Genomic DNA, 18615 nt, shown 5'->3' with positions numbered 1-18615 from the left:
CCTATAGGAGACCCGAACAATATTTTATTGTATCAGCTGAATTTTCTTTCTTCCTTTAGCTTTATGAAGCTACAGAATGACTGTCTGATTATTCTGCTTCACTTCTACAGCATCGTGGCAGCGTCTTTGTCCACAGTGGGCACCTGATTATTTTATTTTTACTCAGCAGCAAACAGAAGACGGACTCGGACACAAAAATGGTGGAGACCCAAATCAGAGCTAAAAGAGAGCGAACTAAAAGCTAGAAACATCCACTTTCTCATACCTCTTGCATCGAGTCTTTAAATTAATTGTAAACTGTTTGGACTTTTCGATGAGTTCAGTTTATCAGTTTATGTCTTAAAACACGTTCGATAAAACCAAAAGTCTGGATGACATTAATTTGGTCCAACTTTATTAGTCATGTCTTTGTAACTGAAATTTTGCATGTGCGTGTGCTGAAACTAAGCAGACTGGGAAGCTTGACTTTATTCATATCAAAGAGGCTCCCACCGTATCCAGAGATGATTTAAGTGTCAATGAGCTTTTAGTTTGTTTTTTTCTTTCAACACAATGTAAACAGATACTACAGTACGTTTCTGACTCGTGAACGGACATCCAGAACACAGTCGTGAAAATGAAAAGAAAAAAAAAAAACAAACACGTAAAACTTCACGGATCTTGACTCTTGACCTGACGGCTCCCTGCGTGAAAGGCCTCGCCGACGCTGATTACACATTGTGGAAGACTGGAGAAGCCGCTCTGCTGCAAGCGCCTTTAAATTTTCAAGCCTTGAGGTCAAACCTCACTATAAACTTGCTAAATATGCATGACAGTGTTCCTGTAATGTTGGCGAGCAGAGGAAAAAAAACGAAAGTGTGTGTGCTGCAGCTTTTTGCCATTTTTTTTTTACAGCGCAGAGCTCAAAACAAGAAGCGCAGAGTTACACACACAGAGTATTCACCACTACAAGCCTCTTTTTCTTTTTTTTTTTACAAATGCAAGCAAGTTTTTGGAAAACCTCCTTCACGGTGCAGTCGATTCAGTGTGTGTGTGTAGATGATGAAAGAGACGTGGAATGAGGATCCTTTTCTTTTTTTTTTAAGCGGGCCCCGTCGCCACGCCTAATAACATCAAGCTTTGATTCCTCGGCGGCGGCCGCGGGACGGCTACATTCCTCTGTTTTTTTTTTTTTTGTTGCTCGAACATTCGGCGAGAAACGCAACAAAACAATGGCTCCGACCGCCTCCCTCACAATGAATGAAATCTCTCAAAAGCCAAAACACACACACACACACACGCGCACATATATATAGAGAATTACAAAACTGCAAGCGGACTATAAAGTGAGAGATAATGTTGTGTAAACTTTGAACTTCCCCGTCCTCTGCTGTTGCTCCTATGTACACGCCGGCCTGATCCGCCAACCTCCAAAGACCAACTTAACAAATGTGCCAGAGAGTGTCCCACTAAGCTTTACATGTTTATGGCACGGTACCACTTCGTCACAACCACTGAAATATTCATTTATTTTTTTTTATATACCTGGTTTTTAGAGTTTAAAGATGACAGACACTAACCATTTACCATGCTGATGAAAACGCTTCATTACTTAACACACAGTAGATATTTTTGGCTTTCGCAGATCGTTAGATATTGTTCTGTATGAACGGCACTAAACTTCAACAGATCGTCACCAATGTGCGCAGGGAGGGAAGGGCGGCAGGGATGTCACATGTTGGGCTATATGTTTTTTTTGGAAAAAATCAGAGACGAGTGGTGAAGCCGGATACGCAGCAGTCTCCTCCAGCAGAGTGCCTACAGAATCTGTACAGGTGTGTGTTTTTATTAATTCCTCCTCGGACAAAAAGGTGAGAGATGAAACGTTGCATCCATCGCTTGAAAGCAGCCTCCGGGCCGAGGAGACGCTCTGACATTGAACTACGCGTGAACATTATAAGGATTAAAGTGGTGGTGGTGGTGGTGGTGGGTGAAACCAGCCGGGATAAAAGAGTGCCTGATGGGTGAGGATGTCCCTCTTTCTTCTTCATCACAAGGAATGTCCCTGCTGTCTTCTGACTTTACGTAATCAGTCCCTCTTCTTTTCCTGCTCCTCGGGGACCTCGTCCACCTGAGGCCCCGGGAAGGCGTGGTGGTACAGGTGCCTGTGATTGGCCGCTACATTGTAGAGCTTGTAGAGAGCCTGCGGAGAGAAGACAAGACGCAAGTGATTACAGGCAGAGACTTTAACCCACTTAAAAATGTTAAATAATGTTCGTTTATTTATCTTGGAAATATCAAATGACTTAAACACAGGATCATAATAATTAAATCCTCACACGTACAGACACAAAAGAGTGTATTGTTAGAAATCTAAGCTAGTGTGTGCAGCAGCTCATGCCACTAGTGCTCATGGTGGTTCGGATCTCTCACTAAACTGATCTGAAAATACTGCATATGCCACAATAATGCTATTTTTTGTTTGTTTTCTGGTAACAGATACAAGAAAGGTGTATTTTATAATACAAAAATATGTGGGACTAGTATTAAGCCTTGAGGGACACCTTCAGCCGACTAAAGCCTTAATTTACAGCTGCTCCCAACGCAACAGTTTGAACTCTATATCATAACTTAAAACGCCTACAGAAACACTATCAGAAGCTTTAAACAGATCAATAAAGAGTAAAATGCAGTGTTGCTTTTTATCATGTGAGTTAGGAGTCGTGCAGACAAAGGCCAGATTGTCTGCTAATGAGCTTCAAGGCAGGGCTAAGGAATACAACCTGAGTTCAGACTCTTCAGTTCAATAATTAACGGTAAATTAGATTATCGTGGTGATATCTTCAGTTTAAAAAAAAACCCTGTGCTCAGTTGATAATTCAGCCTAAAGTCAACTACAAGCTGGTTTTAGATTGAAGCTGTGGCACAAATCTCGAAAACGCTGATCCACTTACCTCATTTGTGCTCCCCTGCAGAGGCATGAAAAGAAATAAATATATGAAACATGAGCATATAATCAGCTATAATAATAAAACAAACAGTATGTAAAGATGCCACATTAGCATAATAATGATTTAAAGGAGGCTGCTGCCCCCTAGAGGTTTAACGATGCCACTAGTCACTAATGAGGTGTGGACTTTGACATAATTGTCTGATCAAAATTTTTGTTTTGGTTTAGTTTTAATAAGTTTAAATAAAAATGCAGATAGTTTACTATTTTTAATTTATTTATGTGTTATTACTAACAATTTATTAACGAATAATTGTATACATTTTTAAGATATTAAAACTGTCACCATTAACCTTCACTGATTTCATACAAAATTATTTGAATTATTAAAAATTTTCTTCGTTTTTGTTACAAAATTTTTCTTTTTTCCATCGGTGAAAACGCTGCCGGTGAATTTTGTCCAGAGAAAATGATAAAATCCTATAACTATATAACTTACACCTAAAATAGACTCGGTACCAGGACCCTGAACTCATGAATATATTATTTAGACCTGTGTCTCTTCTTATTGTCACAGATTTAGCTGCTAATCAGATCTTAAAATAATTTCTCTGGGATTTACCTGGTCCCACAGAGCTCCAGCCACCTGGTCGATGACGGCCCCGAGTTCCCTGTACTCCCCGGAGTACCGGATGTAGGCCCAGGTGCAGAGGGTGATCAGCGCCAGGCCGAGGATCATGTTACACAGGCTGGCGATGATGTCCACGCCCACAAAGCCCGTGATGCCCGCCGCCACGTACATGACAAAGATGACCACGAACAGCGTGGCCGGCGTGCGGGCCGCGTGGAAAATGTTCTTGGAGTCATTGTGCTTGATGTACTGGACGAACACCTCGTCGATCTCCGTCTCCAGCTGCTGCAGGTAGCGCCGGCTGAACTCCTCGCCGCCCATCTTCTTCACGCCCCGGAACACCTGCAGGGCCTCTTCTCTGATGGCGCTGTGCCGGGCCTGCAGCTCACTGGGGGCCAGGAAGGGACGATCACCTCCACAGACCTGGGAACAGGTGGTATGGGGTCAAAGCAGGTAAATTAGGTAGATAGTAGATGGTTGTAATACATTTGAAATGAAAAATCATGTTTTCACCAACCCCCTCCATTTTCTTGTTGTACAGATCTTTTGCAGCTGCAACGGCTGCTAAGTTATTCGCCTCTGCTGTGGCCTGAGAGGAAGCACATGGAAGTATTATTTGAATACAGTAAAGTCACAAACTCTCTATAAACATCTACTATACAGCCATATCAGCCATAACATTATGACCAGCCTAGTAATATTGTGTAGTCTCCCCTTTTGCCACCTAAACAGCCCTGACCTGTTGAAGCATGGACTCCACTAGACATTTAAGGGTGCGCTGTGGTATCTGGCACCAAAACATTGGCATTAGTTGCAAGGTAGGGCCTTAACAGGTTGGACTTATTTGTCCTGGGCAACCCACAGATGCTTGATTGGATTGAGATCTGGGGAATTTGAGATACGGTTTCTCGTCTTCATCCCTCTCCCCATGTTGAGCCTTGGCCACCTAGTCGCATTTCCTTCCTTAGATCACTTTTGCTTGACCACTGAAGACCCAGAACACCCCACAGGATCTACAGTTTTGGAGAGCCCTTGTCAAACACTCTCAAATCCTTCAGGTTTTCCTATGTCTAACACATCAACTATCAGTGGTCATAATGTTATGGCCAATCAGAGTGTGGAAATTAATAAAAGTAAAAATGTACCTGTAGCATTGACTTCGGATGTGGCAGCTCCTCACCTTGGTAGATCTTGATGTACGCCTGAAATATAATAAAAGCAATAATAGAATAATTAGAAACATGTGGCTGTGACAGGTGATAACTCAATCATCTGATGAAGAGTTTTATACGGTGGCCTGGAGGTGCAAATCAACATTACAAAACATAAAACACTTTTACAAATTCTGAAACAAATTTACATTTCAGAAAACAAATTTACATTTTAGAAAACAAAATTACATTTCAGAAAACAAATTTACATTTTAGAAAACAAAATTACATCTCAGAAAACACATTTACAAGTTGCAAAACAAAATTACAATTCAGAAAACAAATTTACAAGATGCAAAACAAATTTACATTTCAGAAAACAAAATACAAGTTGTAAAACAAAATTACATTTCAGAAAAAAAAATTACAAGTTGTAAAACAAAATTACATTTCAGAAAACAAATTTACAAATTGCAAAACAAATTTACATTTCAGAAAACAAAATGACAAATAACATAACACTTTTACAAAGACCAAAACACTTTTACAATATCTGAAACAACCCCGGGGTTGGTACATTCCCTTTCCGGTTGATGTTGGCCTTTTTGTAAATTTGTTTCTGCAGTTTGTCAAAGTGTTTGGTGTCTTGTAAATTTGTTTTCTGAAATGTAAATTTGTTTCAGATATTGTAAAAGTGTTTTGGTCTTTGTAAAAGTGTTATGTTATTTGTCATTTTGTTTTCTGAAATGTAAATTTGTTTTGCAATTTGTAAATTTGTTTTCTGAAATGTAATTTTGTTTTACAACTTGTAATTTTTTTTTCTGAAATGTAATTTTGTTTTACAACTTGTATTTTGTTTTCTGAAATGTAAATTTGTTTTGCATCTTGTAAATTTGTTTTCTGAATTGTAATTTTGTTTTGCAACTTGTAAATGTGTTTTCTGAGATGTAATTTTGTTTTCTAAAATGTAAATTTGTTTTCTGAAATGTAATTTTGTTTTAAGACTTGTAGTTTTGTTTTCTGAAATGTAAATTTGTTTCAGAATTTGTAAAAGTGTTTTATGTTTTGTAATGTTGATTTGCACCTCCAGGCCACCGTAGTTTTAACTATGAAGCACTGTGTCAGCTCCTCCTGTCCATCCTCATCCTCACGCTCCCTCTGTTCTGACCTTGAAATACTCCACCAGGCCTCTGCAGGTGATTTTGCTGCCGTTGATCTCCTTGACGTCGATGTTGCGAGGACTGAGGAGCCAGGGGACCAGAACCTTCAGGTTGTTTATGAACTCGCCGTCAATCTCTAGACAAGGAGGAGAACAACTGGTGAGCAGAAATCCAAGAAAATAAGAAATTAAGATCATAAAAAAAAAAAACAATAAACATTCATCTTTCCCCCCTGAGAGCTAATTTTTGCATGCTAACAATGACAATGTTGACAAGCTACTGGTTAGTTACTACAGGGTCTACCAGGTTGAGCATGTTAGGCTGCTAACAACAAGATGCTGCTGTTTAGTATCTCTGATATTTACCAGGTTTACAGTCTTAGCTTAACATGTTAGCATGTTAGCGTGCTAACAACAATAGTGTTAAAAAGCTGCTGGTTGGTATCTGCAGTGTTTACAATGTTTACAGTCTTAGCTGGTCGTGTTAGCATGCTAACAACAAGGTGCTGCTGGTTAGTATCTCTGATATTTACCAGGTTTACAGTCTTAGCTTAGCACGTCAGCATGCTAGCAACAATAATGTTGTTACACAACATTACAACAACAATAATGTTGTTAGCAGGCTAACCACAGCAATGTTAACAAACTGCAGGTTGGTATCTACAGTGTTAACAAGGTTTACAGACTTGGCTTAGCATGTTAGCATGCAAACAACAATAATGTTTACGAGCTGCTGGTTAGTATCTCCACAATTTACCAGGGATACGGCCTTAGCTTAGCAACTTAGCATGGTAACAAACATGCAGCTGAGTTCTGCAGGTCAAAAAGATGGAGAATAATTAGTCTTGAGGGGGTAAACGGTGCCAAATGTCAAACTTGGACCTGCTAATGGTCCTAGTTGAGGAGACAGAGGATCACCAAGATCATAAAGATTAATCCTTTGAAGATCACAAATATGATCACAGATCTAAACTAAATTACTCCATGCACTTTGCTCCAACGTCTCCCATTTCAAAGCCACCAGTGTTGAGAATCTACCTATAATCCTTCCGTCAAAGTGTGGGTTGGTGGCCACTTTGAGGCCGGGGTGAGGCATCAGGAAACAGGAGATGTTGGTAAAGCAGGAGTGGATGTGTTTGCGCACGTTCTGCAGCTCCTCGTGCTGGTTCTCTGAGATCTGCAACGCAAAACGTTCCATTAGTAAACCGTCCTGTTAACGGCGATGCCAGCAGAGGATGTGAAACTGATTCTGACCTTCAGCCGCTTCTCCAGGAACTTCATGCCTCCTTCCTGTCCGTAGGTAAACTCGTACGGAAAGCTCCAGTCTCGAACAAGGAAAATCATGGACTAGGAAAGAAAACAATTTCAAATTGCTTCAAATAAAAGTGAAAAGACGTTTGTATTTGATCAGCATATAGTAATAATCCAGTGACCAGTACCTGGAATGGTTTGAGAAATGTCTCCTCCATTGCTAGTCTACCATACTCGGTAAAAAGCTGAAATAAAAGACATTACACATGTTTTAAAAAGATCCACCGCTATAATTTATGTTCATGTCATAGCCCTGGAGATGCAACCAAATACTAAAGTACACGTCCAGCTGTGCAGATTTAATCTTTGAGGAGATATTGTTTACAGTTTTACCTGCAGGTGCTGAAGGTCGTCCTCTTGTACATTCTGTGAGATGTTGTAAACCTGAAAGACAACATTCATCCGCAGTGTTCATTTGTATAATTTGGCAGGACAAACAAAAATATACGGTACACGTATTCAATAAAAAATAATCGGGTGTTGGAGAACAGTTTTGTGACCCTTTACTTTGGCACAGTGTTTTAAGATAAATGCTAACGTGCTGATGTCTAGCAGACAGTTAGTTAGCGTGCTGCTAACATTTGCTAATTAGTAGCTTTTGGGGCTGATGGGAATGTCCCATTGAGTGTCAGTGGCATGAATTATTTAAAGTTAAAATTAAAGGTTAACTTTTAAAAACAATATAATTTATTCTGGCTTTCATGCCTTTTAAAAATGTGAAAGAGAGGGGACGACGCCCTCTGTATTTGCATTTTTCTTGAGAGCGACTCAGAGAGCACTAATTTAACCGATAGCTTGGACAAAATTACAAACATATATTTATGCATTCACATAAATATGCAGCATTCCCTTCTAGGTTAAAGCTGGGTCGGCTGAGTCAAGGTGATTGTACCTGCATGGAGCTTATCATGGTGCTCAGGGCGAACACCGTGGCTGAATCCCTCAGCGTCGACTGGCTGTCAAACGTGCCCTGTGTGTCCATTAGCAAAACAGCGACCTGCGTGATGAGACAAGACGAGGACGGTGGCGTGAATTATTTCCAGGGCTCACTAAGCTCGCACTAAGTAAAGAGGAGAAAGAGGAAGGCTGCCAGCCGACTGTGAAGCACGGCAGTGGCAGCATCATGTTAAAGGGGATGTATTGGAGCTACGTGTAGAGATATCAGCCAGGAAGATGAAGCTGGGTTGCAAAAGGGTTTTCCAAATGGACAATGACCCCAAGCATACTTCTAAATGTTGAGGTATTGCAGTGGCCATCACAAAGCACTGACCACAATCCAATAGAAAATAATGGCCACAAAACAACACACCTGGGTTCAACCGATAGTTCTGAATGAAGCCTTAAAATTATAGGCGTTTTCCTTTGAGTTTTCCCACTAAAGTGTGTTCATATTGGGCAACTTTTAGGAATATCAAGCTGAGCAGTGAAGAAAGAGACAACCTGTTGCCAAGATTAATGGAGAAAAGTCACATGAACCTGATTGCACCGTAACAGTCTACTCTTTCTAATCCAGCTGTGGGATGATGCACGCTCTCTCAGACTTCACCTTTCTTCCGTCCGGTTTGTCCACCAGAAAGACCTCGCTCCAGATCTGGATGCCGGTGGTCTCCCTCTCCGAGCCTCCCCTCCAGGAGAAGCCGGTCAGAGGCTCGTCTGCGGTTCCGAGCCAGTCCTCGGACGCCTGGGCACCATGAGATCAGACGACGGGTCAGTTTATTCTCTACGGGGTGTTTTCTCGATTTGTAGTTAAGTTGCAGTTAAAAACATTGACTTGAATACACATATATAGATATATAAAGGGAAAGAAAGGAGTGTATTTGTGAGATTATACACATATTTATGGTTTATAAGTGTTCATATATGTGTTTCCTAAGTGTCTTTGTACATTTTATTCATTTTCTGCAAATTAATTAATTTAAATCGAGATATATTTGTTTGTAAACGCCCTTTTAGTCTTTTCTTTACGTCCTTTTAAATTTAAATCACAGAAGATTGTTTACAAGTCTGATTTTAAATGGACTTTCCCAAGATTCTACAAAACTTAAAGGCTTTAAATTAATTAAATTTACATTATATTGTTCGATATTTGGGATAAAAACATGTCAGGTTTACCACATCCTAAGTTAAGACTGCAAACCTTTGCCACGCTCACTGATTCCAGGTCTCAGAGACTTACGTGGTTGTACATGTAGCGCAGCATGAAGTCCATGAGGAAGGACTTGCCCTTCCGGAAGGCCCCGGCCACGGAGATGGCCACCACCTCTCGGTCTCTGACCTCCTCGGACAGCAGGATCCGGTTCAGCGCCGCCTCGTCCAGCTCGAAGGTGTGGTCGTCTTTGACCAGCAGCACCTGCACGGGCCGGGCCCTTCCGTCCGGCTCCTCCTCCTCTGAGCTCCAGTCGTACACATTTTTGTCACTGAGGGACCCTGGAGGGCAAGAGAGAGGGGGAAGCATATTCAGCTCTATATGAACTCACAAGCAGAGATGTATATCGGGTGTGAAATAACAACTAAAATGTTATTAAGTGAGAGTCTGAACAGCCGGAACTTCTGCACAGTGATGATGAGTGGACTTAGTGGTCCATTAGCAAAGAAAAGAGGAAGCTGAGTCCATTATTGCTTCCTGTTAGCCCTGAATCAATAGCATCGCCTGTTAATAATAATTACAGTGAATCAGGCCATGCTAGCCATCCAATCTGTTTGTATCCAGTGAGATCATGCCCATTGAGAGCTTTTTCCGGTGCTTTCCAGGCAGTGACTCAGTATGTTTCCAATCTTTGCTGCCTCATGTGGAGCATGCAAGCTGCGGGACGGTCCTGAAGCGAAACATTTTCAGGGATTTGAGCCAAGTCCTCCCTCGTAACGTTTGTTTAATGCCACCACAAACTCGAATCTCAGACCGCGTCGCTCACTCCAGCATTCGAGGGTGTAATTCCAAATAAAAGCCTGTAATTCTCACAAATCTGCCCGTGACAGACTGAGGAGAGGCAGGCAGAGTTTGAGGGCCGTGCTAAACAAGACGTATGCACGCAGGGCGCCAAGAATGCACTGTGAATAATTCAGCCAGGAATCATCCGTGGCTTCCTCTCGAGGACTGTGAGTTTGCTCGGCTTCCTGTCTCCTGCATGGAAAGGCCTCACCCCCGGCCAGCCCTGCGTGAGCCTGCCTGGTTAACCAGATCATGTTGCAGAAGACGTCAGAAGCCCTGTCTGCTTAAAGTGGGTCAGACTAGATAAACTAATGACAAACAGCAGCCTTTTTCTTTTTTTCTTCTTCTTTTTTTTTTAATCTTATATTTTCCCTCACCCTCTAACACAGTCTATGAGCCCTTTCCTTCTCATTTACAGGCCTGGGTTTTAAAGTTAACACTCCAGGGTCAATTGGGAGGCTGGTTATCATCATAATCATGGATCGCTGGAGGTGATAGTGATGATAGCTGTGATGCTCAGAGTGCAGATGATGCTACTGAAGATGATGACAGATGCAACATTACATAATTTTGTACCAAATGCACCACGGACCATGATAAGACGCGCACAGTGGCACGTTTAATCAGTTCAGAAGGTGATTTTGGGGCCTTTTCAGGGCCTGCACATGCATTTCTTGTGATTACTGGTGAAACATATGCTTTAAAATGTATGGTTTATGCTCGACTGAGCCGATATTCCTGCAGAGAGATGAGCTGAAACGCGGCGTATTTCCTTTCTGATCATTAGATATTATAACATAGAGATAAATTATTACAATATGATCAAAAACAAACCGTATACGGTGAAGTCTAGAATTAACCTCTAATTGGCTGCATTGCTTACACCCTCTCCTCGACAGGAACAAAAAAAAAAATGTCTGTTCGTCAAGGGGAGCATGAAATATGAAATAGTGTACGTACACTCACCCCAGCTGTCTCTGTCGGGACGGTGCTTCGCCATTGATGCTGTCCGTGTATCCCTCTGTTCGTGCGTTGATGAGCGACCCTAGTCGGCGGTCATGAGAGGAGCTGGGAGGACGCCCCGTCTCCACCAAAACGATGCTCGCTCCGCAGGAGGATGATGATGATGGAGCTTTTATTCCCAGAGTGATGCAGGGACCGTGCATGTCCACGGGGGGCGCTGTTGTCTGTTATTCCGGTTTATTGTAAAGCTCAATGCTTCGGGGAAATCGAAAGCAGTTTGTGGCATTTTTAATAAAAATAAGTAAGACAGCTGAATATGTGGCTGCAGCTGCGACCAGGACTGTTTTCTTCAACACTAATGTGCAATTACTTAATGTGCAATTTCAGTTTTTGTCAGTAGGTGGCAGTAATTACACAGAAATTGGAACCCACGCTGCCTTCGCGGACTGTCGTAAATATGTAAACGTAAAAAAAGGATCAACAAACAGGTAGTGACTGGTGAGGCGTTCAGATTCAGTTATTTAATTAAAAATATGTCAGCCAATCTGGGTTGAATTAGGTCAAAGACATTTTGATTCAGTTTAAAGACAGCAATCTGAAGAATTATTACTATTTTTTTCTTGGTGAATATAAGTAAAACTACTCTTCATTGGTATATACTGTATTATTATATGTATATCCATTATAAAACTGGATTACTAATGTGGATGTAATGTTAATGTAGATAGTCATGGTGGAGCTGATAATAGCTTGCATCCTATGTTAAGAAAAGAAAAGAAAAGAAAAGTAGATTTTATGAATTACAGAAGCAGGACAAAACAGTGTAAAAGGTATGTATTAGATAAAAATAGTAGAAATAAGGTATGAAATCTTATGTATGGTCTTTTAAATCTTGATCTTAGGAGATTCAGTAGTTAGAAAAACAGATGAAATGGGATACAGTATTATAAATGTAGTTGCACCAGGAAATTAATAGAAATCCAGAAAATAGAAAGAAACACGACTAAACTTTTAACATTTCTCTTTATTCTTGTTGTGATGCGCACCGTTATTTGTTAAAATGCACACAGATGTGCTCCATATTAATTAATTTCCTATTCGTATACTTGTAGGACTCGATATTTTGCACTGGACTGGTTTTTCCTGTTGAGCTACTTGGATTTCCGCGGCGCTCCTGAACGCAGCACTGTAGCCCTCTGCTGTAAATGCGGCTCCGCAGAGATTAGTAGCGGCACACTGTTGCTTTCACGGGAGCCCCATTTTTTTTTTCTTCTCTTTCACCTAACTCCCGATTAATAACGCACTATTTCTCTACTTTCTTGTCGTTATTCCACGCACGAGTCTGCCGCGTCTCTAAATGTGTCAGCGGAGGGAAATGACACGTCAAGGGCAGGAGTTAACGCTGGTGTTTTTGCGGGGATTGAAGTGGACGGTTAACGTCTGCGCTGCCGTTGCCCCGAAGGAGACGGAGTGAACAGCCGCCGCCGCCACCACCGCAGCAGCAGCAGCAGCAGCAGCAGCCAACTGAAGTTTACTACTGTTTCCTCGATAACAAAGGGGCTCCGCTTTTCTTTATTAATTTGTGCCGTTTTTCGACGCCGCCGTCACATTTAACGGTCCGGGGGAGGATTTAAAACATGCAAGACGCTCCGACTCTCGGTGTTTGCGTTGTGAAAGGTGCGTAGAGCTAGAAGTTAGAAGCGAGGCTAAGTTAACGTTCGCTACTTAGCATTAGCTTTAGCATTAGCATTAGCGTGGATGCTAAGCCCTCCCTCTCCTCCCCTCCCTCCCTCCTGCTTCGGGCTAAGGCTATTTGCTGGAGTGACCACAACGTTAATGCTACACTGACTCATGTTTTAGTAGTTGCTGCTTAATTTTTTACTCGTTAAATGATGCAAAACGACATTTTTTTTTGTTTAGGTAGATTAAAAGTTAGCCTTGCTCATGAGACAGATGTCAAAATAAAAGTCTCAACTTCACCTTTTTGTCTTTTAAGTTGTTGTTGCTCTCACTTTCTCCCTAAACTTTTTATACTTTTATTCCAGGACATGGACCACAGAGGAGAGCTGTCTGATTAACACCGATTAACACCCAAGACCTTTTTCTTTTTGTATTTTTTATCAAACCATCAACGCCAGACTTGATCAACTAAATGTAAAGGAAAAAAAAACAAAACAAAAAGGAGGTTTGGTTCAAGCTACTATGGATAACTTTCCACGGCCGAGTGGTGAGATCCAGAGGAGAAACCCTCAGCATGACTTTGAGCTCATTCAGAGGGTGGGAAGTGGCACATATGGCGACGTGTACAAGGTACAGTAAGAGTTATTGGCTCCCACAGTCTGTCATTAAGAGATACCAGATACTTGCCATCTCCTGACTAATCACCCTGTTGTAATTTTAAGTGTCGGTTTGTCCTGTGAAGCCGTGATAACATGTGGTGAACACATTTGACAGTAGCCTCTGACTGCGAGCCAACCCCAGCATTAATTCATTCATTCGCCTCATTTACTTTTTTTTTTAATATTGTTTTGGCTGCAACAGTAATCGAGCGGGTTTTATCTTTCTCCTGTTTGTGGCGACTGTATTACCGTTAACTGAAACGGTTTCCTGGACATGATGCCGTTAAGTGAAGCATTTTATTGTGCACACAACGTTACGCATCGTCCCACGTCTACCATGTATCCATGCAGCCAGTTATGTACTAAAATATAAGTCTTTAAATAGTGTGTAGCTTGCCTTGGAGTATTGATGACTTAGTTTTGCATCTCATAGCCAGCTGGAACACGTTTGATATCTGCGTAACTAAATATGTACATAAAGAAGGAACCACTCTCACTTGGCTGTTCATTAGGTACACTAGTGGAAACAAATGCATGCTAATTAGGGCTTTTAATCAATAAAAAATGTTAAATTACTGTTAATTATCTGATTTCCATAGTTAAATTGGTTATAAATGTACATTTTAAACATTTTCAACGCTCTAATTAACACGAGAAATGACAGATGTGCTTGTTAATAACAAATGTGCTGCAGCTACGTTGCAAAACTGCTCAGAGTGGTCTGCCTTTGACGAGGGGGGAAGAGGGCTCTCTGGATCAGCTGTGAGCTAGCGGGAGGTATTTGGGACTTGTCATGCTCTGGCAGTGGCTCGGGTTCTGGTCAGCGGTGAATGCAGTTGGCTCTGCTCTTGTTCGGGAGGGCCAAGTCTGGCAGGACTTTGGGTCTGAGCCTTGCCATTTTCGGAAAACCCTTTTGTTGGTCTGTTTCTGCTCGACATCCAGAACGTTTCCTGATTTCCTAAACTGCAATTATTATCGTCTTAGCTTTGACAGGCCTAATTCTGATCTTATAGCCCTGCGCTACAGTGGCTTCGTGATGGCGGTGGTATCCAGCATTTGTTTAAAAGTACATTAACTTGTACGATTATTTGGACAAACCCATTTTAGTCATTGAGTTACACTAAATAACTATGATTAATAGTTAAATCCAGTTTAACAGCACCAAAATGTACATCCTTCAAAATGATCATACAGTTTAATTACCTTTTTAATGTTGTTTCAACATAAACTGAACATTATAACCGCCACAAAGGGGAACTTAGTGGAGGATTGTTATATTGGAGTACATTAATTCAGTTTACGTAATAAGCTGGCAAGTCATTGTGCATTTACTTACAATCTTGAAAATCCCTTTCACTCTCACACAATTTAATATTCAGTAAGTGAGATGAAACTGAGACTTTTAGTGTGTATTTTTAAAATAGATTCAGCTGCAGGCCTACGAGGAAGTGTGCACCTTTGCTTTCCTGCAGAAAGTCCAGCAGCAATACAACTAAACTGCTATATTTATCTGAAGTGGTTTCAGTTTTTGAGCATGTGTTGTTAATGTCCTGTATAGTCTAGCTCCTGTTTGCCTGGCCGTAGCGAGGTGTGTTAACGCCGGAGAATTTTCTACTTGTTTATCCATCTGTCGCGGACAAACAGGCGAAACCATCCGAGCCAGACTGCGATAGTTCAGCCGGTCTGTCACAGGCTCCATACAAAGCCTCTCTGGCCGGCCCCCCCACCCCCAGACCGGTGGAATGCTGCGCCTGGTATTCTCCCAGAGCTGAGGGCCGCAGCGGCCTGAAATACGATCAGGCTCCCTGTCTAAACACGCGTTTCACTTATGGGTGTGTTGTGGGCCGTGCTGACGGCGGAAACACCTCAAATTGGGAAAAGTCTTCTTATGGCCTGTCACGCCCACACAGTTGGAATTTAAAGATTCATTATCCTATTATATATATGAAAATCACACATGCCTGCTGTGTATCATTCTATTTATCTTAATTCTGGGCTCATATCTCTTGATGTTATTGGATTATGTCTTAAAGTACTACTTTTTAACCTTTTTTTTTTGTCAAAAATATATTTGTTTTTGTGAAGCATATTTGCTTCAGTGAACAAAAACTAAATATCGTCTACAAAAGGCCCGTATTGGAAGCCACCTCTGTTAATGTTTGTGTTAAAGTTGGATGTCAAACAAGAAACCAAGGAATCCTGTACCCTTCGGTCGCTTTTACTCTTCTTAATCAAGTTTTTTTTGCCCCCCGATCTTCTGATATTGAGCATCGCCTGACCCGAGTCTCGATCCGATCTTACACAAACTAAATTTTCTTTCCCCTTTTCCCATTTAATTTCCCTGGCAGATTCATAAAGCCTTTTCTTATCTTACTTGTATTCTAATAGATCACATGCGACCGTATTAAGTCCAATAAATAGAGCCGTAAAAGCTAATGTAGTGTTTGAGAGACGATAAACATTTGCGTTCTCCGCCACGGAAACGGGCCGGTCTTCCATCGCCTTGAACTCTCTGTGATGTTGTTCACCAAGAAGCTATCTCCAAGACGTTTTCCTCCTCTTCAGTGTTCAGTGTTGTTTCGTTGCAGCCTTTGCTTGAGCCTTTTTACTTTGGCTGGTGAATCAAGTTGGTAGCATTGAATGACGACCCACTACAACCTCGCCAAACATCCACATTGCACAATTTCTGTCTGAGTGATTTCATTTTCCAAGTTGTTTCACACTGTTTAGTCACATGATTTTGGTTCTTTTGAATTTTGTTAGTTTTGACACTTGCCAACCACAACTGAAACAGAAGAAGTAGTAGGTTTTTCTCTTCTTCTTCTTTTCTTTGTCTGCTTTTTCGGCTGCTTTGACGCTAGCCAACTGCCACTGAAGAAGAAGAAGAAGAAGAAGCATCGTCTTCTTCTTCGTTTTATTTTTGCAGAAGGAAACGCTGTGGCATGGTTTTAAAAAGCTTTCAATAAGTCGTTAAAACTTGGATGCAATGGAGTGTTTTTATCGTAAGGAGACATCTTTACTACAGGTGGCCTCAGATTCGTGTAGACACTTATCCCCCAAGACAGAGATGGTGATTGATCTCATGTCAGATCTCGTCTCTTTACATGCCTCCAGTCAAAAGATAGCTTAGGGTTGATAAAGCTGTCTTCTCCTCTGCGGCATCGTACATATGAAGAGCCACTTCCCTTTTACTGGTTAAGTTCTCAGGTTGGTTATTCAGGAAGTGTAAAGTGAGATGCAGGTTTTAAGCATGTACTCTGTTTCTGAATCCGAAAGCTGAACCAATGTGCCATGGTACAAACAAAACAGAATAACTGTCCCGTTTTTTTTTTTTTTTTAGAGAGTGGATATTTGTTGCACGTGGAATCAGCCGCAGAGCTTTGTGTGGGTTAGTGTTTATAGCTGGAGCACATTCCCAGCTTTGAAAGGTGGCCATGCTGGAGGGTTTTATGGTTTACGGATGATTTAGCCGCCCGTCCCGTCCCGTCACTTCACTCCCACGGATTAGCCAGCATCCCGTCTTGACCTGGATTTGGAAGTCATCCTACTTTGGCACAGAAATTTCACTGAACTTAATGTCTGCTCCCTGCAAACTCGGTTGTAGTTGTTCGGGGTAATAAAATGTCACGACGCGAGGCTGGTGAAGCAAATATATTTGAAAATACGCAATTTCAAGACTTCAAATGTCAATAAAAAGTCATTAATTGATTTGATATTTGAAGGTTTTCTGATGAATAACAGTTGAGTAGATGGATGCTGACTAACACTGCCCATGTGTTGACCTAATGACCTCTGGTGATGATGTTAGTTTAAGGGGACGTTCGTTTGGTTTTTAGCTGACGAATATCGAGATAACCAACATTTGGAGGACTGTTTGAAAATGCATTGATGCTGAGTTCATCTGATGGGTGAGCCAACATTTTATGGAGCTGCATCATCCGGCTGACATTCATTGTTTTAATGCCCACGCAGGCCTGTCCCGTCAGAGTACTGCCTCATGTTATGTAATCATTCAACTTGTTATTTTTTAAAGTAAATTTAACTTTAAATGACTTAAAATAGTCAGAATACCCGATACATCAAAAGAGAAACACATTTTCTTGAACAACAAATAAACACAAATCCTCGCAATGGATGAGCTTGAACCATATTGGGTGTTTGTAATATTTAGCGGTCATAATTGGAGACTTATTTTCTGTCTAAGTTCAGTTGGACAACAGTCTGTGATGAAAACAGTAGAAGTAGCATTATTATTTGTAGTTTTGCTGAAAGTTGTTGTCGTGTGTTTCAGGCTCGCAACATACAGACAGGAGAGCTCGCTGCTGTGAAGATCATAAAGTTGGAGCCAGGTGAGTGTCATCTTCTACATCAAATTTACATAGTTTGGTATCTTTAATAGAAATATTAATGCTGAATCCTATAAAACATTATTTTGAATATTGATCAAAATGTTGTGAAAGAAAAAGAAAATGTCCGAGAGACCCGAGGTGTACGGAGAAGGACGGGGAAAACATTTCTGACTGCGCCCAGCTTTGGGGTCCGTGCTTGGTGATAACCTAGTGACAGAGTTAGCCCGATCCAGATTAGTGGGATTACGAAGAGGGCTTTGTACCACCAGCATCCAGACAGAGCTCAGCTGATTACCAGCCAGGGAAGGAAGAGATTCGCTTCTGTTTGTTTTCTCTTTCATTCATCACGTCCCTGTGCTGCATGTGCGCGACTGACGATGCGTTTTCATCCAAAGTTCACTTTTGTTTGTTTTCGTTTTTCTCCGTAACGAACTCGCTCGGTGTTTAACCTGTAAACTCGGCACGATCAGCATGAAATCAGCTGAAACGTCTCGAGCCTTAATTTAAGACTTTACATATTCTGCATGATATCAGAGGGGAGAGGATTAGAGCATTAGAAGATCAAGAGAGGCTAGCTGCAAGTAGGAAGAAAGATTATTCTTGTATTCTTGCTGCTGGCTGATCTTTGAGAGTAGAAACTGTAGATGCATGCAGCTACAGTAATAACAATTTGTGCAAATTTAGCACATTACGTAAAATATAGATGAATAGTTTAGATGCAGTAAAATGTAAACCAGCTGTGCAGCACTGAGCAGGTTTTAAATCCAGCTCCTGTTTGCTTTACTCGTGTTTGCTTTACATTTTTTTTAAACAAGTATTAACAGAGCCTGCGTCATCCTGTTTAAAAAGGACTA

At 41.3% G+C, this 18615-nt stretch overlaps 2 protein-coding genes across 5 annotated transcripts in view; one reads left to right on the top strand and one right to left on the bottom strand.

Moving 5' to 3' along the window:
- Positions 1 to 153: 153 nt before the first annotated feature.
- Positions 154 to 10531, bottom strand: atl1 (atlastin GTPase 1). The gene is made up of 13 exons (XM_084568723.1): positions 9358 to 10531; positions 8728 to 8862; positions 8074 to 8178; positions 7515 to 7565; positions 7310 to 7366; positions 7125 to 7217; positions 6909 to 7047; positions 5880 to 6007; positions 4706 to 4762; positions 4078 to 4149; positions 3552 to 3983; positions 2934 to 2948; positions 154 to 2182 (listed from the first exon to the last, which is right to left on the bottom strand). Exons 1-13 carry the CDS (start codon positions 9634 to 9636, stop codon positions 2069 to 2071), a joined length of 1677 nt encoding a protein of 558 aa, XP_084424849.1. The 5' UTR covers positions 9637 to 10531; the 3' UTR covers positions 154 to 2068.
- A 1758-nt stretch (positions 10532 to 12289) lies between these two features.
- map4k5 (mitogen-activated protein kinase kinase kinase kinase 5) overlaps positions 12290 to 18615 on the top strand; it is a 28973-nt gene continuing 22647 nt past the window's right edge. For 2 of the 4 annotated variants that reach the window (XM_084569793.1, XM_084569791.1), the window contains exons 1-3: positions 12290 to 12750; positions 13119 to 13383; positions 17704 to 17761. In XM_084569793.1, coding sequence (XP_084425919.1) covers positions 13276 to 13383; positions 17704 to 17761 — 166 coding nt within the window. In that variant the 5' untranslated portion in view covers positions 12290 to 12750; positions 13119 to 13275. The remainder of the gene's footprint in view (positions 12751 to 13118; positions 13384 to 17703; positions 17762 to 18615) is intronic. The other 2 variants (XM_084569794.1, XM_084569792.1) reach the window with 1 other exon arrangement.

This window comes from Chelon labrosus, assembly GCF_963514085.1.
Source record: "Chelon labrosus genome assembly, chromosome: 20".
Classification (NCBI taxonomy): Eukaryota; Metazoa; Chordata; class Actinopteri; order Mugiliformes; family Mugilidae; genus Chelon; species Chelon labrosus.
This window is presented reverse-complemented; position numbering and strand designations above follow the sequence as displayed.

Excerpts from the sequence above, each read along its gene's own strand:
- atl1 (XM_084568723.1), bottom strand. The coding sequence starts at position 9,636 with ATGCTTCCCCCTCTCTCTTGCCCTCCAGGGTCCCTCAGTGACAAAAAT. Across the intron at positions 8,179-8,727 it reads ACAAACCGGACGGAAGAAAG|GTCGCTGTTTTGCTAATGGA; the intron begins GTGAAGTCTGAG and ends CTCATCACGCAG. Across the intron at positions 7,566-8,073 it reads CCATGATAAGCTCCATGCAG|GTTTACAACATCTCACAGAA; the intron begins GTACAATCACCT and ends GTTGTCTTTCAG.